This window comes from Neomonachus schauinslandi, chromosome 5, assembly GCF_002201575.2.
Source record: "Neomonachus schauinslandi chromosome 5, ASM220157v2, whole genome shotgun sequence".
NCBI lineage: Eukaryota > Metazoa > Chordata > Mammalia > Carnivora > Phocidae > Neomonachus > Neomonachus schauinslandi.
The window spans coordinates 8,190,890-8,214,493 of NC_058407.1; the positions used below are offsets into that span (position 1 = coordinate 8,190,890).

General features: G+C 39.6%; 3 protein-coding genes across 4 annotated transcripts in view; 2 read left to right on the forward strand and 1 right to left on the reverse strand.

The window, feature by feature from the left end:
- Positions 1 to 19,718, reverse strand: part of XPNPEP3 (X-prolyl aminopeptidase 3) — a 71,581-nt gene extending 51,863 nt beyond the window's left edge. Inside the window, exons 1-2 of the mRNA XM_021687723.2 lie at positions 19,661 to 19,718; positions 2,678 to 2,794 (exon numbers count right to left, since the gene is read on the reverse strand). The gene's annotated coding sequence lies outside the window, so the exon portion shown is untranslated. The remainder of the gene's footprint in view (positions 1 to 2,677; positions 2,795 to 19,660) is intronic.
- DNAJB7 (DnaJ heat shock protein family (Hsp40) member B7) lies at positions 12,345 to 13,275 on the forward strand. Its single transcript, XM_021687711.1, is given in 2 exon segments — positions 12,345 to 13,220; positions 13,222 to 13,275. Coding segments are annotated over 2 exon segments (930 nt in total).
- A 436-nt stretch (positions 19,719 to 20,154) lies between the features above and the next one.
- The window catches only part of ST13 (ST13 Hsp70 interacting protein), a 29,024-nt gene continuing 25,574 nt past the window's right edge, over positions 20,155 to 23,604 (forward strand). The window contains exon 1 of one of the 2 annotated variants that reach the window (XM_021687710.1): positions 20,155 to 20,466. In XM_021687710.1, coding sequence (XP_021543385.1) covers positions 20,357 to 20,466 — 110 coding nt within the window. In that variant the 5' untranslated portion in view covers positions 20,155 to 20,356. The remainder of the gene's footprint in view (positions 20,467 to 23,604) is intronic. The other variant, XM_044915786.1, reaches the window with a different exon arrangement.

The following is a 23,604-nucleotide window of genomic DNA, read 5'->3' on the forward strand; positions in this document are numbered from 1 at the left end:
GTGAGAAGTGGTGGGCATATTAGTGTGATCAAGGAGGATGAACTGACATTTACTGTCTCTACAGACACAGTCCTTAGCACCGGGATGGCAATATTAAAAAAGAAGAAATGGGGGGTGCCTTGCTAGCTCAGGCAGTACAGCATGCGACTCTTGACCTTGGGGTTGCGAGTTCAAGCCCTATGTTGGGCCTAGAGATTACTTAAAAATAAATACATACATACTTTAAGGAAATAAATTTTAGAAATCACTAGGAGACCTTGGGGGGAGTCAGTCTGATTTTTTATTTCCATCTCAAGCAGTAGTAGCACAGTTAGAATTCCTTTATCTCTGAGCCATTCTGCTGAGTATTTTCCAGGTTACTCTTGCTTCAGGAAACTTGGGTGGATATGGCCAGGAAAAATCGAGAGGAAATAGCTCCCCAGAATTCAGAAAGAGCTGACGCAGTAATTTCATTTCTAAGAATTTATTTTTAGGGAATAACTGATTGGTATACAAAGTATACACATGTGCATACAGACACACACACATACTTCTATATAAAAAATAAGCCTAGAAAGATACATATACCAAAATCTCAACAGTGGTTTTCTATGAGCAGTGGAATTATGAGTAATTTTTTTAAAAAATATTTTTACTTGTATTCTCTAATATTTCTATAATACATATGGATCTCGTGTAATAGAGAAAGGATTGAGCTATTTCCCAAAAGTTTTAAGTACTTACGAGTACTGGGAAAATAGCTATGCCAAACATGAAACTTTTTGAAGAAAACCAAGTAACAGATGATATAATTTCATACTCCAAACTAACCAACTGACTGCCTCTGTAAAAGAAACTTATTTAAAAAAAAATTACATGCCTTTTATTTTTTCTCAATAATTTACTCTTTCTCCACTCCATAATCATTTTAACACTTCCATGTCTACCTAGAGAAAGACAATTGATTAATACTTTGGATACTTACATAAGGCAAAAACTGTATACCTGCTTTCTTTAATACTGATGATTCTGTTTTAAAATTCCATCTACTTCTAACCCCTCCTACCCCAATGTCTAAAACCCTATGTCCAGAAGAGTAAAAATTAAGACAGACATCTCTTTCCCCCCCATAGCTGATATGAGCATAATACATTTATGAATATATATCATGTATATTTATTTACAAGCATTTTTTATACAGTTATGCACATAACACACATAGAAAACAGTTTAGATAGAGGCTATCATCTTGACAATATGGTTACTAGTTTCAAGGCCTAGAAAATGCAGCTCATCATGTAAAAATATCTCACCACAAGAAATCAATAATTTTCAAAGCTGGTAAAATTCAATGTCAACTCAATTTTTTTTTTTTTTAAATGAGGTTATAGGTAGGTTGACAGGTTAGAGAAATACTTAAATTAATACTAACTGGAATGCTAGTAAGCTTACCTTACAGCTTTGAAAAACTCTGATTTCTTGTGTATTTCAGTGGTGAGCTGCATTTCCTGAGTCTCAGCCGATTTCCCAGCAGGAATTCCAGTCTGATGAAGAATCAGCAAAAGGAAGCCCTCACTGAGAGACACACTGGTATCATTCACTGAGTGGAGACAGTGAAAGAGTAACATATTTCTAAAGGCAATTTAGATTATTAGTCTATATACTTACATAATAAATACAGATTTAACTTCCCATGGCAGAAGCAACAATTAATTTCCCTAGAAAATCTGACTGCTTTTTCTATAAAGCATTTGGTTTTGCCCTATCTACCTGTTTGGAATGGTATTCATTTACCACAGTTCACCCCTTAACTGTCTCTTTATCATTGTTATCACCTCTCAAAGTTGTGAAAATCAAATCTGGAAATCTAATGTAACCTACCTAGCAATATTTTTGTTAAATGAAGTGAGCATTTAGTACTCTCAAGAAAAACATGTTTTCTTTTTTTTAAGTAGGCTCCATGCCCAACACGGGGCTTGAACTCACAACCCTGACATCATGAGTCTAATGCTCCACTGACTGAGCCAGCTGGGTGCCCCAAGAAAAACATGTTTTCTAAAATGTCTTTAACATAGCAGTTTACAGGGATTCAATCGTTTGACTGACCTAGCAACTATGTCTTAGAAAGTAATGTAACTTTTCTTTTAAAATATCCTGAAATACATACTTTTCATTGATAATTCTGAATTATAAGGCTTATTATATTTATTGCTCTAGATAGTGCCATCAACACAGTACCATTAGCCACATGTACCTTTTTTTTCTTTTAAAGATTTTATTTATTTATTTGAGAGAGAGACTGAGAGAGAGAGAGCATGAGAGTGGGGAGGGTCAGAGGGAGAAGCAGACTCCCTGCCGAGCAGGGAGCCCAATGTGGGACTCGATCCAGGGACTCCAGGATCATGACCTGAGCCGAAGGCAGTCGCTTAACCAACTGAGCCACCCAGGCGCCCAGCCACATGTACCTTTTTAAGTTTAAAATTTAATTAACTAAAAAAATAAAATAAAATAAAACATTAAGTTCTTCAGTTGTACTAGCAACATTATAAGTATGCAATAATCACTTGTGGCTGGTGGCTACTGTATTGGGCAGCACAGATCTAGAACACTTACATCATCAAAAAAATTCTATTGGATAGCACAGTTCTAAGTAAAGCATCTAAAGAGAGAGAGAGTTATTATAGTTAAAAGGGCTTACCTGGTCTGAGGAGGTGTGGGTGTGTAAAAGGGCTGGGCTGGCCTAAGTATCGGTTTGGAATTCTCCTCTCTGGGATGGGCTGGAGGGAGTACCTTCGCTGAGAACATGACAAGCATCCTGAAGGAAAAATAAAGTGAAATGGAACAATTATGCAGAAAGTCCTCACAGTATGTATACATTGATCTATCTCCAGCAGACGGATGCTCTAGAAAAATGCAAGTTAGGATCTCCTTCAATATTTTTATGGCCCTTCCTCTGTGCCAGTCAGGGCCTGTGTTGGGCCCTAGGAATACAAAAATGAGATAATTTTTACCCTTAGCAACCTCAGTCTACTGCAGTATAACAGAGGTACATACACATAGAGTATGACTACGGTATGAATAAGGAGCTATGGGAACAGAAGGAAGGCAACAGACAAAAGCAAGGAAGGGGTGAGGGTATTTCACAGAGGTAGTGTGAAGCTGTGTCCTATAATTCAGAAAAAGAGGGGCACCTGGGTGGTTCAGTCGTTAAGCGTCTGCCTTGGGCTCAGGTCATGATCCCAGGGTCCTGGGATCGAGCCCCGCATCAGGCTCCCTGCTTGGCAGGAAGCCTGCTTCTCCCTCTCCCACTGCCCCTGCTTGTGTTTCCTCTCTTGCTGTCTCTCTCTGTGTCAAATAAATAAGTAAAATCTTTAAAAAAATAAAAAAATAATAATAAAACAAATAAAATTCAGAAAAAGAGAATTAATATTCTTATTGAGAATATGTGAAGTATGGGAAAATATGCACATGCTATCTCATTTAACCTTGGAAATGTTAGAGCTAGATTAAATCGTGTCTGAAAAATGCTTAATCATGGTATACAACAAACACTGTTATTAGCATTCATTCAACAAGATTTAAACATGCGACTGGAACACATGCTAGAAAAAGACATAAGGAGGTCTTTGCTGTGGTCTTTAAAGAATATACAGTCTACTGGAGGTAAAACAAAACGACACTATAACACTACATGGTGAACACCATGGTGGATTCATTCACAAGGTTTTTTTGAGAGCACAGAGACTAATACAATGTTGCGGGATGGGTACAAAGGCAAAGATAGGCACACAGTGCTCTGGGGAACACAGAGAAGCACACAAAAGGTGTTGGTGTGGGACTGTAGAAGCAGGGGATGCCTACTCTGAATAAGAATTACTCAAGTGAAGGGCATCTGGCTGGCTTAGTTGGGAGAGCATGCAACTTGATCTCTGGGTTTTAAGTAAGAGCCCCATGTTGGGTGTAGAGATTACTTAAAGATAAAATCTTTTTAAAAAAATCAGTCAATTGAAAGAGAAATGGGTCTGGAAGGTGTTATGAATGAGATTATGAAAGGGAAGGCATAGAAGGCACTGTGTGTGGGGGGCGGGGGGGGGGGGGAAAGAGTTTTAGGGCAGGGTTGCTGGGGGAAGATGAAAAGATTAGAAAGATAAGGATCAGACAGTGAAAGGCTTTGTTTGTATACCAAATTACAGAATTAGGATTTTAACTGCCATCATCATGACTTTTTTACAAACAAGGAACTGGATTCAAAGAAGTAATTTGTGCCATGTTACACATTACTGGGGAAGCTGGAATTCAAACCTAGGGTTTTCTTGGTTGTTTTTATTTTAGATTTTATTTATTTGAGAGAGGGACAGAGTGCGCACCAGCAGTGGGAGGGGCTGAGGGAGAAGCAGACTCCCCACTGGCTACTGTATTGGGCAGGAAAGACTGGCTACTGTATTCCCAGGACCCGGGGAACATGACCTGAGCTGAAGGCAGATGCTTAACTGACTGAGCCACCCAGGCCCCCCCAAAACCTAGGTTTATTAAACTCCAAAATCTTTGCTCTTATCCCTCCACCCTGTTGCTCAGTAGGTGTTCTCTGTTGATCCCAACAACACAGTCAGTACTATACAATCTCCTCGTGAACATACAATCGCTACAACAGGAGGATGTGATGTCTGGATCAAGTTAAAGGTTTTTGTAGGGACTATGTAGTATGAATGAGGTGTATACATTTGGTGAGTTAGGAGTCTTAAATGTTAACTCTGAATTAAATTTACAGAGGATTACTGAAAAAAATTATAGCTTCTTGGATGATTAGAAAGACAAAATGGTAAAGGTGTCTGGGCAGTATGAAAATAGTTAAGGGCGCCTGGGTGGCTCAGTTGGTTAAGCGACTGCCTTCGGCTCAGGTCATGATCCCGGAGTCCCAGGATCGAGTCCCACATCAGGCTCCTGGCTCGGCGGGGGGTCTGCTTCTCCCTCTGACCCTCTTCCCTCTCGTGCTCTCATTCTCTCTCTCTCTCAAATAAATAAATAAAATCTTAAAGAAAAAAAAAAAAAGAAAATAGTTAAGAACAGTGAAAAATGAGAAAAAGGAAAAACAAGTATTTCCTGGAATCTAGCTTTAGAAAATGTACAGAATACATATTAGGAAATATGCCCAGTCTATATACATTGAAAGCTTAACAAAGATGAGGCAAGTGATTTACAGAAATACAGAGGATGGAGGAACTAGCTAGAGGACAACATAGGAACACAATCAACAAAGTCCTAACGTGGGAACACTACAGGACAAACAACTCTGTTTCTTCCACATAAATTTTATGGCAGGTAGGGGTGGTAAGAGATGGAAGGAGGAATCTGTAGATTAAAAAAAAAATCTTAAAAATTATTATCAAATATGTGAACCTTACATGGATCCTGATTCAAGCAACAAATTGTAAAACAAGTATCCACTCATACTGTTTATTACATTTATGAAAAAATTGGAAATTTGGATAATAATTGTATATTTGATGGTATTTGGGAAGTAATGTTTACTTCTTTAAGGTGTGATAATAGTGTTGTGGTTATGTTATTTTTAAAAATTATTTATTTGTGAGTGGAGGGGGGCGCATACAAGCAGGGGGAGCTGCAGAGAGGGAGAAACAGGCTCCCCACTGAACAGAAAGCCCCATGTGGGGCTTGGTCCCAGGACCCCAGGATCATGACCTGAGCCAAAGGCAGATGCTTAACCGACTGAGCCACCGAGGCGCCCCCGTGGTTATGTTAAAAAGGAAGAACCTTACCTTTTAGAGATATAAACTGAAATATTTACTGATGAAGTGATACAATATGGGATTTGTCTCAAAATAACACAGGAGTGGGGTGGATTGGGGAGAGGATGAAAAGGGTTTTGGATGAAAGACTGGCCATGAGTTGGTAACTGTTGAAGCTGGGTGATGGGTACATGGGAGTCCATTATATATTTTGATATTTGGATATTTTCATAGTAAGTAAAAAAACATGAGTTTAGAGACAAATAAAGGAAATAAGTATGCACTCTGAAAGGCAATCTAAGACAAAGAGTTAAAGCTAGCAATGGTATAGTAGAAAAAAGTGCCCATTCTATGATCTATGTGATCTTGACATGTTACATAATTCCTTTACACTATTTCTTTACCTGTGAAATAATGTAGTTATAGTAGATAGTGGATTTCAACCTTTTAAAACCAAGATCCACAGTAAGAAATATATTTTACATGGTAACCTAGTATACACAGACATATAAATATGATATATATAAAAACTTCACTAGGGGCGCCTGGGTGGCTCAGTCAGCTGAGTGTCTGACTCTTGATTTCAGCTCAGGTCGTGATCTCGGGGTCATGGGATGGAGCCCTGCGTCGAGCTCCATGCTTGGCGCGGAGTCTGTCTGTCCCTCTCCCTCTGTTTCTCCCCGCACTCTCTCTCTCTCTCAAATACATACATAAAATCTTTAAGAAAAATTTCACTAAACATTATTCTATGACTGATATTTGTCTGCCCTAATCCATTAAAAAGTTTCTCAGTACACTACAATGATTTTATTACTGCAATTTCTTGAATGGTGGCCCCCAAAAGATATGTCCACGTCTTAATCCCCAGAACCTGTTAATTTACTTGGAAAAGGTATCTTTGCAGATGTAATTAAGGATCTTGAAATGAGGAGATCATTCTTTACCACCTGGGTAGGTCCTCAATTCAATGACAAGTGCTCTTTTAAGAGAAATGCAGAGAGAGATTTCAGACAGACGAAAAAACAGAAGAGGAGGAAGTAATGGGACCATGGAGGCAGAGATTAGAGTGATGTGGCCACAAGCCAAAGAACACCTACAGCCACCAGAAGCTGAAGAGGTAAAGAACAGATTCTTTCCTAGAGCCTTTGGACGGAATACAGCCCTGCTGACACCTGATTTCAGACCTCTGGCCTCCAGAGCTGTGAGAGCATTCTATTATTTTAAGCCACCATGTTTGTGGTGATTTGTTATGGCAACCTCAGGAAACTAATACCATGACCTACTAAGATTACAACTTGCCACTGGAAAACACTGCACTAAAATGCTCTCTCTGTACTGAGGGAAGCTCTAGTTCGGAGGAGGAGGGAATGTGAGGATGCTCAATAATTTTTAAGAGCATAATGGGATCCTGAGAACAACCCCTGCCTCAACCAAACATCAGATTCCCTACGGTATTACTTGCAAACACCTGCAGAAATGACCTTCCCCAACGCATAGTAGCTTTTGGCCCACTTTGGTTTTTAGTTATTTGATCCTTGGTATTTCTGTTTCTTGAAAGTACAGAAGGCACAAGCAGGAAATGGTAATGGGTTGGGTTGTCCATGTACAAGACTGTGCTGGTGGAGTGACTGGGCTGGAGTGTTATGAAGAAAAGGAATACAAAAAGAACTATGTGAGCTTTCTTCACCTGTAAGCAAACTTTTTTTAAAAAGATTTTATTTATTTGAAAGAGAGAGGGAGCGCACACACCAGCAGGCGGAGGGGCAGAGGGAGAGGGAGAAGCAGACTCCCCTGCTAAGCAGGGAACCAGACGCAGGTCTCGATCTCAGGCCCCTGGGATCATGACCTGAGCTGAAGGCAGACGCTTAACCGACTGAGCCACCCAGGCACTCCAACAAACTCTTGTCCTAATCAAAGCTCACAGAATACAGCATAAAGCTCCATTTTTCCTTATTACAACAAATAGTAGAGGCACAGTGTATTTAATACTTCCAAATCCCAGCATCATTGATAATAATGATCATGATAACAGCTAATATTTACTGTTCATTATATTGCAGAAAATATTCTAAGTACTCTACACGTATTAACTTATTTAATCTTTTTTTTAAGATTTTATTTATTTATTTGAAAGAGAGAGAATGAGAAAGAGAGAGAGAGAGCACATGAGAGGGGGGAGGGTCAGAGGGAGAAGCAGACTCCCCGCCGAGCAGGGAGCCCGATGCGGGACTCGATCCCGGTACTCCAGGATCATGACCTGAGCTGAAGGCAGTCGCTTAACCAACTGAGCCACCCAGGCGCCCCAACTTATTTAATCTTTATAGCTGTGTGAAGTAAGTACAATTCTAAATTTTTAACTAATTTTTGAACTGGTAACATGTTCATATGGATCAACATTCAAAAGATACAGATTTACAGGGAAAAGCCTTCCTCCCACACCTTTCCCCAAGTTACCCTGTACCCCTTCCTTGAGACAACCACTATTATCACTTTTTTGTTGAAGCCACATCTATTTATTGGTATCCCCTTGTTTAAACAAATAGTACCATGTATGTTTGAGGTAGATGTTACTACAATACTGCCCATTTAAAGATGAGAAAAAAAGATACACAGGAAGGTTAAGAAACTTGCCCAAGATGAAGAATTACTGAGACAGAACTAGGATTTGAACAATCTATTTATAGAGCCCATAACCATTGGACTATATTGTCTACACTATTGTTTGGCAGTAAAATAACTGAATGTAAAAAGTTAACCAATTCTCTCTCTTTTTATGTTTAAATGAACTAATACTAGAAAACCCAATCCTTCTATTTTGGACCACTTCTAGCACAGTAAGCTTAAGTCTAAATGATATAAATAAACAATACTTTTACCTACATTTAAGTAAACAGGATTTTCTGCCCAAAGTCACATAATTAGTTGGTAGCAAAACTGGTAATGTTGAGTCCTATTTCTAAAATCCAATTCGATTCAAAGTAGGGCCATTTCCTTAGTATAGACCCTCCTCAATTCACCTGGACTACTACGTCTCCAAACTGGTGTGCCTTTCTTGGATCTTTTATTTATTTATTTATTTATTTATTTATTTATTTATTTGAGAGAGAGAATGAGAAAGAGAGCACATGAGAGGGGGAGGGTCTGAGGGAGAAGCAGACTCCCTGCCAAGCAGGGAGCCCGATGTGGGACTCGATCCTGGGACTCCAGGATCATGACCTGAGCCGAAGGCAGTCGCTTAACCAACTGAGCCACCCAGGCGCCCACCTTTCTTGGATCTTGTCCTTCTCCTTTAATTCATCCTCTATAGCTATACTATTTCCAAAGTATCCCTCTAGTCCTTTGCCTCAATGTCCTCAAAGATACTGTCAGCCAACTCAGGTTTAAATTCAGGATCTGTCCTTAACTTTCCAGCTTCTCAAACAAACACTGTATATCTAGAATTTTCTATCTTTCAGAATGAACTTTAAACCCTAGCTTAGCACCCTTCATCATCTGGCTCCTATCCATTCCTCTGCCTAATAATCCTCAAAAAAACATTATTGCAGCCACACTTGAAGAGCCCCAGCTAATTAGTCTGTACTGTAACAGTATTTACCTTTGAAAAGTTTTCTTGTCTAAAATGGCTTTTGCCTGCTTCTGTGAGCTCAAACATCACTTACTCTAGGATGCCTTCTCTTATAATTCCCCATCCTTGCTGATTCTGATGCAAATGCCCCTCCTCAATGCTCTCATGCTTAATTGTTTTAATACCTATGACACTGCACATAATTCCTAATTAGTTTGCCAGTCCATTATAAACTTTTGGAAGGCAGGGATTATTTGTTATTTGACTTTATTTCCCAGTGATTAGATTGGGATATATTTTTAAGGTCAAAAGTCAACCAGTCTGCCTTTTGATTAGATGCAGAGAGTAAAGAAGAAAGAAATTAAGATGATTCTCAGGTTTTTTGGCTTGTCTCAGGTTTTTTGGCTTGAACGATTGGCTTTCAATGATTACACCATTAAATGAAATGGCAAAGACTGAGATACTTATTGGATATTCCAAAAGAGTACAAATAGTCAATCTGAAGTTCAGGGGGTAAAATAACAGGCTAGATATATAAATTAAGATTTCATAAGCACATAGGAGGTATCTAAAGCCTTGGGACTGGATATTACCTACCAAGACTGTGTAGATCAAGTTTAGTTACATTTTAGCGTGAGAAGAAAATTTAGGAAGTTAAACAAGTGTCTTAATAGAGGGAAGTGCTCACCCGTGTCAAGTGCTGCTAAATACAAGGAGGCCAAAAGGAAATCTACTGGATTTGGCAACATAGAAGTCACTGGAGACCTGGACAAGAACAGTTTTAGTAGAATATAAAAGATAGAAGCCAAAATGGGTAAAGGTGGTCAAAAGGTACAAACTTCCAGTTATAAAGTTCTGGGGGATGTAATGTACAACATAGTGACCATAGCTAACGAGTCTTCATTGCATATTTGAAAATTGCTAAAAAATGAAGATCTTCAAAGTTCTCATCACAAGAAAAATGGGGTACCTGGCTGGCTCCATCAGTAGAGCATGAGACTCTTGATCTCAGGGTCGTGAGTTCAAGCCCCACGTTTTGGGCACAGAGTTTACTTGAAAAAAAAGTTCTTATCACAAGAAAAAAAAATGTAACTGTGTGAAGTAATGGATGATAACTAAACTTCTTTTGGTAAACATTTTACAATGTATACATATATCAAATCATTATATTGTACACCTTAAACATATATGTCAATTACATCTCCGTTAAGACTGAGTAGTCTTAGAAGCCAGATTGGAGTGTGCCAACAAAATAGGACGGAAGAAAGCAGAAACATCAAGCAGAGACAATAATTTTGAGAAGTTCAATTGCCAAGAGATCAGAGATAATGGCACAGCAGCTAGAACGGGTGAGAGATCAAGGGAGGGAGAATAATTAGAAGCAAATCCTTGTGTAATATCTTAACACTCTATTGTAGTTTTTCAGTGTTTCTTATATAAATTCCTCGAGAGCGGAATTTTCTGTTTTCTAACTCTTATCTGTATTACGGGTTCTTAATACATATTTGTAGAATGTCTAAAACCTGAACTCTTAAATCCTGGTCCAGGAAATGCAATATAGAATTTAGAATCAGATAGATTCAAGTTCAAATATCAGATTTTTCACTAATAAGCTAGGTGGCCTTAGACAAATTTATCTTTAAGAACCTCAGGTTTCTTATGGGCACAAAATATTTATTTTCCTGGAATGCTATTAACAATTACACGAGATACTGTGTGTAAGTCACTTAGTATAGTATTTGACCTAAAGATGGTGCTCAAATAATGTTCAATATTATCATTATTATTTTCAGTGGCATCATGTGTATGCCATTCATACATACATGTAGACAGGTATACTGTAGAGAACTGAAAACCAATCTGAAGTAGCTCTCTGCCCCAATCACACTACCATTTTTTGGTTTTTTTTTGAGGGGGAGCACATATCACATTATTTTGTTTTCTTTTTTATTATTTATATTCCGTTATAATGTAAACCATGAAAATCAGAATTTCTTGTTTAATACTATTAACATCAGTGGTTAAAACTGTCTCACACAAAGTAGGCATTCAATAATTATATACTGAACAAGTAAGCATACAATTTTCAAAATCTTTAACTACGTTTTATTTTTTTTGAAGATTTTATTTATTTATTTGAGAAAGAGAGAATGAGAGAGAGAAAGCACATGAGAGGGGGGGAAGGTCAGAGGGAGAAGCAGGCTCCCCGCCGAGCAGGGAGCCCGATGCGGGACTCGACCCCGGGACTCCAGGATCATGACCTGAGCCGAAGGCAGTGGCTTAACCAACTGAGCCACCCAGGCGCCCCTAACTACATGTTTTAAAGTAGTAAACTTGGAAGTGGGTAGACACTGTCATCTCAAATCATTCAATACTGGCATGCAGAAAGCTTGTGTATTATGCTACTTCAGGAAGCCTTCCCTGAAACACCCCAAGTCTGCGCTAGGTGTCTCTCATGATTGCTTAGCATCCAGGGCTTCCCCCATCAGTCCTTATTATACTGTAATCGAGTTGTATTTCCTATTGAATTGCCTCTTGTCGCAAATAAACAAAAATGTCATCTACTTGAATACTCTTCCAGGTAGTTCACGATTTCTTCATTTTTCAAAACGAGACACAGAACTGAGAAATAAGTTATTAAGGCTCAGTAGCCTAGAGGTCATATTATGCAAGGGGCATGCTGTGGACATCAACAACAGGTCCCACTAGTTTATGAGGCATTGTTTGAAGCTTCCAGGAGAATATAGGAGAAATAGTCCAGAGGATGGTCTGGTATGACTCTAGACTAGCTCTATTTGGAAGGTCTAGTCCCTATCCCAACCCCAGAATGACACCATAATGCAAACCTCTCTGACATAAGCTTGTAACTCTACTTGCCACATAATCAGTGTCCTAATGTCTCCTAGCAGTGTCTAACATTGTCTTCAATGTAAAAATGTGCCTATTTGCGGTTACTGCCTCTACCACCACCTCCAGGAGAGCTTGAGCTGAGAGGAAACTACGGTTCTCACTACTAAGACCCATAAAACCCCTTTTCAACAATCTGTTAAAACATGGTGGATTACTATGAAGTTCTAGGAGTGCAGAGATATGCTTCACCTGAGGATATTAAAAAGGCTTATCGTAAAGTGGCACTTAAATGGCACCCTGATAAAAATCCAGAAAATAAAGAAGAAGCTGAGAGAAAATTCAAAGAAGTAGCTGAGGCATATGAGGTATTATCAAATAATGAAAAACGGGACATTTATGATAAATATGGCCAAGAAGGATTAAATGGTAGAGGCAGCAGTCATTTTGATGATTCTTTTGAATATGGCTTCACATTCCGTAAGCCAGATGATGTCTTTAGAGAAATTTTTGGTGAAAGGGACCCATTTTCATTTCATTTCTTTTAAGACTCACTTGAGGACCTTTTAAATAGTCCAAAAAGTTCCCATGGAAGCAGAGGTACAAGATCCTTTTTTGGAACCTCCAGTAAATATCCGGTTTTTGAAAGATTTTCTTCATATGATACAGGACATACACCATATGGTTCACTGGGCCACGAGGGCCTTAATTCATCCTCCTCCCTGGCATTTGATGATAGTGGGATGAGCAACTACATATCTGTTACAGCTTTAGGTAAGATTGGTAATAGCAGAAATACAAATACACAGAGAATTACTGAGAATGATCAAGAAAGAGAAGAAGTTGACGATGATGATGAGTTGAAGTCCTTCCTTATAAATGGTGTGGCAGATGAAGAGGGCTTTGCAGAAGAATGCAGTTGGAGAAGAAAGTTATTCAACAATTATTCACCAAAGTCCTACAGCCCCAAACATGTAACTCAATATACTTCTGTGGATAATGATGAGCAAGATATACCTTGGGTCACCAGCAACTGGAATCCCTCTATTTTCTCAGCAGGATTCAAAGAAGGTGGTAAGAGAAAAAAAAAAAAAGCGTAAAGAGGTGCAGAAGAAGTCAACCAAAAGGAATCGTTAAATTGACTCTTCAGACACATTATGTTCATATAACAATTGAACATGACTCTTTGTGTGTTTTGGTTAATCAGAGTTCTGTAGATAACATTTGTTTAATACTATACTAAGATTATGTTTTAACACGTTTAGCAGCATTGTGGACATTTGGTCAAAGGCTGTTTGGATTAGGTATGTCAGAAAAAGATGAGTTTGTGGCGACAGTGATGTTAAGAATTTGGAAAACAGCAAATACCATTTTACTTTTTTTTGAGCTAAACATTTACAAATCATAGAGTTTTTCTTTAGCAGAGCTTATGATCTATTTCATTCCTTTTATCTATTTGAAACTACTGTGCAAACTTCTGAAATGTGTATAGCATTAAGAGCTAAAAACTTATTAAGATACACAGGTTCAGACTATATAATTATTCATGAAATGAAATTTTTCCAATAGAGGCAGAGCATTTGACACATAAATACATTATAAATAAAAATTAAAGCATAAAATATTTTAAGTTAAAAATAGCCAGAATTATATTCACCCCCATGTTTACAGAACTTATTCACAATAGCCAAGAGGTAGAAGCAACCCAAATACCAATCAATGGATGAATAAACATACATATGGTGAAATATTATTCAGCCTTAAAAAGGAAATCCTGTTACATGCTACATGGGTAAACTCTGAAACATTATGGTAAATGAAATAAGCCAGTCATAAAGACGAATCCTTATGATTCTACTCACATGAGATAAGAAATTGATAAAAACAAAATAGAATCGTGGTTACCAGGACAAGGGAGGGAGAGGTGTTAATGGGTCTACTTTTAGATTCCAAAATGAAGAAGTTCTAGAAATCTGTTTCACAAAGCATATTTAAAAATGATTAACATGGTAAATTTTATGTTATGTGTATTTTACCACAATTAAAAAAGAAAACTAGACTTATCCTGGATTTCTCAGAGCAATGTGGCTATTTCATGCATGGTATGCCTACAGTGAATCACTCCAGACAGGAAATTTTCTATTTTCTTTTTTACTATATTCTATGTACACAGGATCTACAAAGACATTACTCTAAAACACCAACTTTAGCCAATGTAATTTAGGGTTATGATGGAAGAAAAATTAGTTACAGATACATCAGACATTGAGCAAGTGGTCTTAGCTAAATGCAGACATTTGCTTATTTTAAATGAATTTAATTTCAACATAATTACTTCTTAGCTTCCTCTAATTATTTTATTTTCAAAATATATTACTTTTCAGCCTATGATTTTTATTCATTCCTTCATTCAATGGTATTTTTTGAGTACCTACTATTTGTCAGGTACTTGGGATACAGTAATGAACGAACACCAAAAATCTTAGCTCTCACAGAGCTTACAAACTGGGCAAAGACAATAAACAAATACTAAGTAAAATATAATGTTAGTCATGGGTGCTAAAGAAAACAAAATAAAAGGGGACAGAAGTTTTGGAATACAAGGGTTGAAACTGTAGTTAAGGTAGCCAGAGAAAAATGATGGTTAACATCTGAGTAAAGATGTAAAGAAAGTAAAGGAGTTAACCATGTGGATATGAGGTGAAAGAGTATTCCAGAAGGAACAGTAAGTGAAATGTCTCTAAGGCTAGATGTGTAAGGTGTGTCCGAGGCTCACAGAGGAGTTCATTGTGAACAATTAAGAGAACAAGCAGATGAAGTTAGAAACGTAACAGGAGGTCAGATTATGCAGGGACTGCTAGATCACAGTATGGACTCTGTTATTATAGGTGCGACAGGAAGCCACTGAGGCTCTGAGCAGAAGAGTGACATAATCTGATATATTCAAACAGGCCCACTCTGGCTGTTATCATTTTTTGTTTGTTTGTTTGTTTTAAATGATTTATTTTAGTAGGGTGGGCAGAGGGAGAGGGAGTCTCAAGCTGACTCCCTGCCAAGTGAAGAGTCTGACATAGGACTCTATCTCACGACCTTGACATCATGACCTGAGCCAAGATCAAGAATTGGATACTCAACCCACTGAGCCATGCAGGCACCCCTGGCTGTTGTCATTAAGAAAAGACTCAAAGTAAGCAGGTGTAGAAGCAGGGAAATCAGGCTGCTGCTAGAATCCAGACAAGGCACTGTTAATAGCTTGGTCCAGAGTGGTAGAAGTAGGGGTGGTGAAAAGTGATCACATTCTGGATATAGTCTAAAGGCAGGCCAAGCAGAATTTACTGACAGGCTGCATACTGGGTATGACAGGAGTCAAGGTTTTTCGCTTTAGCAACTGAGAGAAGGGATATGCCATTATCTGAAATAGGAACGTAGGTGTTAAGTTTTGGATGCGCTACGTTTGAGATTCCTGAATTTATCGACTGAAAAGAATTTCTTGGATTGACCTGCATTCTGCATATTCCTCGCCATTAAATTTTTTTTTTAGTGATCTATTGATCATATTATTCTAATCTGTTATCTCTTAGAAATGTAATGACTGCACATTTTAATGTGACTAAAAGATGAGAGCAAATAATCTAGCCAAACTAAAACCCAATCACCTTTGGCAAGATACAGTTCAGTGGCATATAGCAATGTAACAAATCTGGAAACCACAAAAGATAGTAACAACTACTCTTTAAATGACTGCTATAGTAAAATGTGAGCTTTTGCTTAATTTTGTTTGATTTTTAGTTGGTCGGTGAAGTCTATAGGAGGGACTGCTAACGATTTGCATTAACTTATTTTCAGGGGGCACCTGGGTAGCTCAGTCGGTTAAGCGTCTGCCTTCGGCTCGGGTCATGATCTCCCGCTCCCTGCTCAGCGGGGAGTGTGCTACTCCGTCTCCCCCCGCCCCTCCCCCTGCTCAAGCTCTCTCTCTCAAATAAATGAATAAAAATCTTAAAAAAAGACCCTGGGATCATGACCTGAGCTGAAGGCAGATGCTTAACCGACTGAGCCACCCAGGTGCCCCAGCTTAGAATATTTTAAATGCTACTTTTATAAAATGTGTTTTAGTAAAGTTTATCTGTCATGTATCTGTGACTACTCAGAGTTGAAAAAAAAACCCCAATTTTCCAACAACAAAACCAAAACCCAGTGTCTCTGAAAATTTAAGAATGCAACAAACAACATGCCTTCCAGTCCATTTTTCCACTCTTAACAGATAACTAAAAATTCAGATTTAATCTTACTCAATAGCTTAAAATTATCCAATGGTTTCCCACTGCCTAGAGGAATGGGAACGTACAAGACCTTTAATGAGCCAGCCACCAGCTTTTCTTCTTTTTTTTTTTTTTAATTTTATTTATTTGACAGAGACACAGCAAGAGAGGGAACACAAGCAGGAGGAGTGTGAGAGGGAGAAGCAGGCTTCTCGTGGAGTAGGGACCCCGATGAGGGGCTCAATCCTAGGACCCTGCGATCATGACCTGAGCCGAAGGCAGACGCTTAATGACTGAGCCACCCAGGCGCCCCCTAACTTGGTTTTTTAATCACCTCTTCCTACGCCTTATGCTTGAGCCCAAATTTTTCCAAAATGTGTTCCAAGGGATACCAGTTCACCACAGAAAAAGGGCCTCATGGTCAAATACAGTTTGCAAATTACTGCCAAATACCTTTTTTTGGAGACTTAGAATTAGTCTATTATGGACATGATGAAATGCAGCACTCCCCAAACTTATCTGACCACAGAACCATTTTGGTGTAACACCTACTACATGCCTACAAACATATTTCTAAAAAGCTCCTCCAGGCTTACTGAGGATTGAAAAGCTTTGTTCCATGCCTTTGCATATGCTCCCTTTGGCAGAATGACTCTGTTACTCTAGTCTGCTTGATAAAAGCCTTTTTCAAGTCTCAAATGTCTCCTAATGTTTAAGGGCATGCCCACATTTCCTCTCGGCCTCTCCCTGCTGCCAGGAAACATCTATCACTTTTTCTTTTTCCCCATCACTGTTACTAAATTTAGTATGCTATATTACAATTACTTGCTTCTTTGTCTACCACGATGGTAGAAACCATGCTCCATGCTCACATGTGGTGCTCAATGTGAATGAATTAACTGCAAACAGGCTTTTAAAAAATTACTTATTCTTTAGTCAATGTTTTCACTTTAGGATTGCATGACTCTCACAGATGAGAAAGTTTCCTATTGTACTCAATACTCTGTACTACAGAGCCTTTCTAAAGAATGGCAACCAAGAGCACCACAGACATGCAAAGTTCTATTTATGAGCATATCAAGAGAATAAAATTTTCAAACTCTGAAACTTAGTAAAATCCCCAAGTGACATTTTTTACAACCCATTACTGCCTTTCTTTTTTCTTTTTTTAAAATATTTTATTTATTTATTTGACAAAGAGACACAGCGAGAGGGAACACAAGCAGGGGGAGCGGGAGAGGGAGAAGCAGGCTTCCTGCTTGAGCAGGGAGCCCGATGCGGGGCTCGATCCCAGGACCCTGGGATCATGACCTGAGCCGAAGGCAGACGCTTAACGACTGAGCCACCGAGGCGCCCCCATTACTGCCTTTCTTGAGCCCCTATGCCACTTGAGTCAAGACTCTTAGAATCTATTGCTATACTGTCATTTATCTATTGCTTGTCTATCACCCTGACATGACAGTGAGCAACTCCAGGGAAGTGGAGATTCATCCACAGTGACTACTAAAGTTATTGAATGAAGAGAACATTCTTTGTGGCTCAATAAAAAGTTCCAAAAGGACTCTAATAAGCCAGAGTTAAGACCTATTGGTGGTATAACAGAAAAAGCAGTAGACAGCGATTATACAACTAAAACTGCTGACTTGCAACTTGTGATCCTGTGTTGGTTTCAGTTCAGTAAAATGAGGATAACTGCCCTAACTTATTGGACTTGTGAAGATCCAAGGAGATCATCCATTCAAAACACCAATATATATATCATGGTGTTAATGTTAGGAAATGGTTAAATTTACTTATTGCTTTATGGCAAAATGAAGCATAACGAATATATTTTTCAAAGATCTTGGCATGTATAATCCAATGTCTAGTGTTAACCTTCCATGGGGCGCCTGGGCGGCTCAGGTCATGATCGCACGGTCCTGGGATTGAGCCCCATATTGGGCTCCATGCACAGCAGGGAGCATGCTTCTCCCTCTCCCTCTGCTGCTCCCCCTGCTTTGCTCTCTCTAATAAATAAAATCTTAAAAAAAACCACACACACACTTTCATTAATAAGGTTTTACACAAAGCCTCAGTTAAAAAAAAAAGAGTCACAAGCAAAAGATGGTTCCGGCTCTAAATCATAGGTTGTGGCTTCTGTGATTAAGACTACGTATCTATTCATCTACTCCTATGGAGAAGAGCTTTCTGCAAGTTAACTATTAGAATCAAAGAGCAAATTCTGTGCACTGGACAGTGGTTTTTATTTTTTTAAGGAAAAAAAATCTTATAATTACCATCCCACTTTCATTAAAGTAGATCAATGTAAGAAATACACGCCAAGGGGCGCCTGGGTGGCTCAGTCGTTAAGCATCTGTCTCCGGCTCAAATCATGATCCTAGGGTCCTGGGATCGAGCCCAGCGTCGGGCTCCCTGCTCCGTGGGAAGCCTGCTTCTCCCTCTCCCACTCTCCCTGCTTGTGTTCCCTCTCTCGCTGTGTCTCTCTCTGTCAAATAAGTAAAATCTTTATAAAAAAAGAAATACACGCCAAGCATGTGCTCTGGTTCACACATTGTTCACCTACTGGCCAAAAACCCTGAAATATGATTCAATGGCAGATCCGCCCGCAAGGTAGTTGATTCAGCTTTCAGTGATCGAGGTTTATGTTCATCAAATTAACTGTTCGCTATAGAGTACACCCTCTAAGAACGGTCCCCATTATTCCTGGATTCCTTCATCTTGCCTTCACGAACAAGGCTTTCAGACATTAAAAAGCCCCGGGAGTATTTCCAAGCATTCCGAGAGGAACCGCTCAAAGGATTTGTGTTACTAAACATGTTTCTTGTACATGCTGGAGCCAGCTCTCAAGTCAACTCTTTGAAAACACGAAAACGGCATTTTATGGTAACCTAACAGAAACACGAGCTACTTGATTTGAGACACTTCGTTATTTACGCAAGTGAAAACTGACACAACTTCTAAGAGTCCGAGGAACTTTGAAGACAGCCCCTCTGGGAGATGACACACACTTTTCTCTCTGCAGTCATTCCGGCTTCCCAGAATACCTCAACGGTAGGGAGAACACAGGGCCCACCCTCTTCCAGAAGCAGCAGGTAAAGAAGAAAAATCCGAGGAGCGCACAAAGGATTTGGGAGTGGAGGCCCCAGCAGGAGAAGGGTCCGCCGAACCAGAGATCGCCTGAGACCAACTTGGATCCCTCTGGGGCGCCTCAGGTTTCTCAGAGAGCAAGCCCCGGAGGGGACACCGTGGGAGATGAATCTAACCTGAGAGGCAGCGGGCGCTTGCTACGGCGGGAACCAGCTTAGTTGCTGAGAGTAACCAAAGCATGACGGCCTCGCTCACGCGGCAGAACGAAAAGAGAAAAACAGCCGGAGAAGTGCCCGTCCGCAGAATTGCGTCGCCAGGAAACCAGGCCAAGCGCCCCTCCCCTTCCGGCCAGCGCCGCTCGGCGGGCTTTCCTTCCATCGCGGCGCTGAACGCTGACGTCACGCCCAGAGCTGTGACTGACGTCCTTGCGGGAGCGCCCGTTTGATGTCCTGTCGTCGTGCTCCACTTAATGCCCCCACGAACAGAATGTCTGAAACTAAATGATTCCCTGCAGGGGCTAATATTTCCCGTCTCCTCGAAAGCACCATGTGGGGGGATTGATTCAGAGAACTTGCTCAGATTTAGAATACAAGAATGCATGCGTAGAGAGGCAGGCAACAGCGTGAACAGCCACACTTCTAGAAGGTTCTAGGAAGTGCGCAGGGGCAGGGGCGGAGGGAGTAGGAATGAACGGGCGTAGGACCCGGGGTCACGAGACCGTTGGGTAGGAGGAGCCAGCAGCCGGGGAGGTTCTAGTCTGTTCTGCCTCGCGGCAGCCGCCCCCTTCCACACGATCACGCTGAGCTAGTACCCGGGCTTGGAATCGGGCCGCAACCTCAGCCGCGCCTGCCGCCTTTCACCGCCTCTGGACCATGGACCCCCGCAAAGTGAGCGAGCTTCGGGCCTTCGTGAAAATGTGTAAGCAGGATCCGAGCGTTCTGCACACCGAGGAAATGCGCTTCCTGCGGGAGTGGGTGGAGAGGTGAGACCGGGGCCGAGGACCGTTGGGGGTGGGAAGAGGGACGGCCGAAGGGGAAGCTGGGCGGGAGCTGGCGTGGGGCGGACGAGCGCGGAGCTCCGCCACGAGGGCCCGCCGAGTCGCCGCCTGTTTGTGGCTCTCCTTGGCCAGGAACCGGAGGCGACTTCGGGGTCTAATGGAGGATTGGGAAGCTTAGATAGTACAGAGGTGGGGAAGGAGGAGGCACAGCTGGGTTCGCTCACCTTGAGGTTGTTAGGGGTGTGTCTTGGGCGAAATGTAAAAGCAGAGATTGCATGGACTTGGGCACTGTAGACGTGGGGGGGGGGGGGGGGGCTGCAAGATTTCGCTTTCGCGTGGAGTTGTTTTCTTGAAATCTCGTGTCCTGCTTAGGTCGCAGTGGCACATAGCTCTTTTACGCACTGTGTCTTTAAAAATCGTGTTTTCATAACGATAATTTGTTACGTAATGAGTTATAATAAAATGGTAATTATTAGATTACTTTTAAATTTACAGCGATTCTAACTGCGTAGAATTATTTTGGGAATCACTTATTGGTACCTCCGTAATATCGGTGCCATTACACTAAACATTTGAAGAAAAATGATTTTTCAAGGACCAGCATGTTACCATGATCTATCCTTGTTATCCTTAAATCTAGAGTACTTCGGTACGTGCACAGAATTAATTGAATAGGCATTGTGCCAGATGCTAGGAAACCGTGTAAGTGCAGTTTATTTAGTGATACAGATGAATAAATACAGAAATCTGTTTTGATATTTACTGTCTAATAGAGATTAATATTCTTCATATTGAAGGAGAACTTAAGGGAGAAAGGGAAATTTTCCCCGAGACGGTTTTTAAAAAATCACTTCTGGTGAGGAATTTAAATGACACACAAATCGCACCTCATGGTGATAATAGCGACAGTGCAAAGCAATGTGACTCCTTAGAGGACATCGATCTATTTTAGTGATACTTTTATAGGGGAAGATGAACCCATAATTATCATACACTTTAAAGACTATTTCTTTCAACAAACTCTTCTAAGGAAGAAACTTGTTAAAATCTACTAACGCTGTGTGTAGTGGTAACAATATTTTCCCTCTAAGAAGTTTCTCAGTTTTTCTCCTCCACTAGTTTTCTAGCTATGGTAAGATTTTGTTCATGTTATAAATGTAAAATTCTGAGATCACTTACAGTTATTGCAGTAATTTAAAAACTTGTTGATAATAGTTAACAAGAATACTGTTTTGTAAGGGGAAGACCTACACGATGCTAATTTCAAGACTAGGAGTTTAGGCCTAGATTTTAGTAGTTTTTTTTTCTCTTGAATAAGTTGATAATCCAAATCCTTCACTTGAGATATTTGTATGTTTTTAATCTCTTATATTTACTTGTGAGAAGAAAGATCCTGCAATTAAATTGTTTATAGAATTCCAGGTAAAGCTGACGTGTATACCACAGGAAGAAGTGGTTGATGCCAAGACTGAACGTTATACTGGGTATATACAATGTTTTGTTCCACTGCTGAGAGGAAAAAGGGAGTTGTGGAGAAAAAGCTAAAACAAATCTAAGAACAATGTAACTTGTGTTGGAGTGATTATGGCTACGTAGAGAATTCCAGTTTAATGTCTGGAAAATATTGTCAGACATTATTTCCAGAAAATACTTACGTATCTTTTTTTTTTTTTTTTTTTTTAACGTTTCACATAGGTAATTCTATTTTTTAGTCGTCCAGCTATATTTTTCTTGTGGCATCCTAAATTTTTGGTTTAAGTATAGGATGAAGCATCTTGGCACATGTAGGGGCCCTATTCTGAAGTTTTCGTTATCTCTTTATTTTAATCTAAGCTAAAATTTTTGTAGTCTTTGAGGCTTTTGCTTGAAGCGCATCAATTTCTCTCTGCCTTTATGTCAGCCTTAAGTGCAGGATTATAGGAGATTGGGCTGAATGTGGAGACTTGTGGGTCCAGAAATATTCCCAGGCCTAATCCTACCATAAGGGCTCCTCAAGTTGAAAGCATATCAGAGTTCTTCTCTGTTCATACTAGATTAGTCGTAGGTGTCCAGGCTTAGACGTTGAAGAACAGTTTATTTAATCTATTTGCGAGAATTTTTACTATTGTTTATAGTTTAAAATTTTATTTGGTGTTAAGAATTTATTTAACAACCCTTTAAATTGGGCAGAGAGAAATAAAGAATTTTTTTTGGCTCGGTGAGGATCCAGGGAGACAATGATCTTTTCAACAAATACGTTTTGGGGTATTTTTGTTTTTCTTTAGGAAGAAGCATTTTTTGACACTATTATTTCATTTTATGGTAATTTTAAGATCAAAGGGAGTATCTTTGTGTTATAATCTCCAGCACAGTGCATGGCACATGGCTTTTCAGTAAATATTTTAAATGAAGTGAACAGGATGCACGTCTCTTCTCAATGAATTCAGAACATAGCACCCAGTTTTTTGTACAGGTGCTTAATAACTATTGCTCAAAGCAATTTGAGCAATTAAGAGAATTATGAATGGGGTTTTGGAGATTCCATATGAGGAAGGTCTCTGTACTAGCCCTACTTGGCAACATAAAAGCCTATACTGACAAAGTCCAGTTTGTAGCGTTGGGCAGGGAATTAGCGTGTTTTAAATCTTGGAAGCATTAAATTAAATTTTTGTACCTATAAATTGCTGTTAACCTTCCAGTAGTGAACTAGAATTTGGAAAGTGAGAAACTAAATGTAGCTTACGAATAACCTTCTTGTGTTCCTTCCCTCCCTGTTTTAAAATTTAAAAAAAATTTTGAAACTTGCAGGAAAATTGCAAGTACAGTACATTTTTCCTGAAATGATTTCCAATGTTGTGGCCTCAGCACCATTGTGTATTTTCTACAAGGACAGTCTCTTCAATACAACCACCAAATTCAGGAAACTAAGAATGATACATTAATGCTATCTAGTTCTCAGAATTATATGTTGCACTTTATTGTTGAGACTTCTAATCTCTGTTTTCAAAGGATTTTTCGATCTTTCCTTGACTTTCATGGCCTTGGTAGTTTCACGTATTACAGGCCAGTTATTTTGGATAATTTCCCTCAATATGGGTTTGTCTTATCTTTCCTAAGGATTAGATTTAGCTTAATACATTTGTT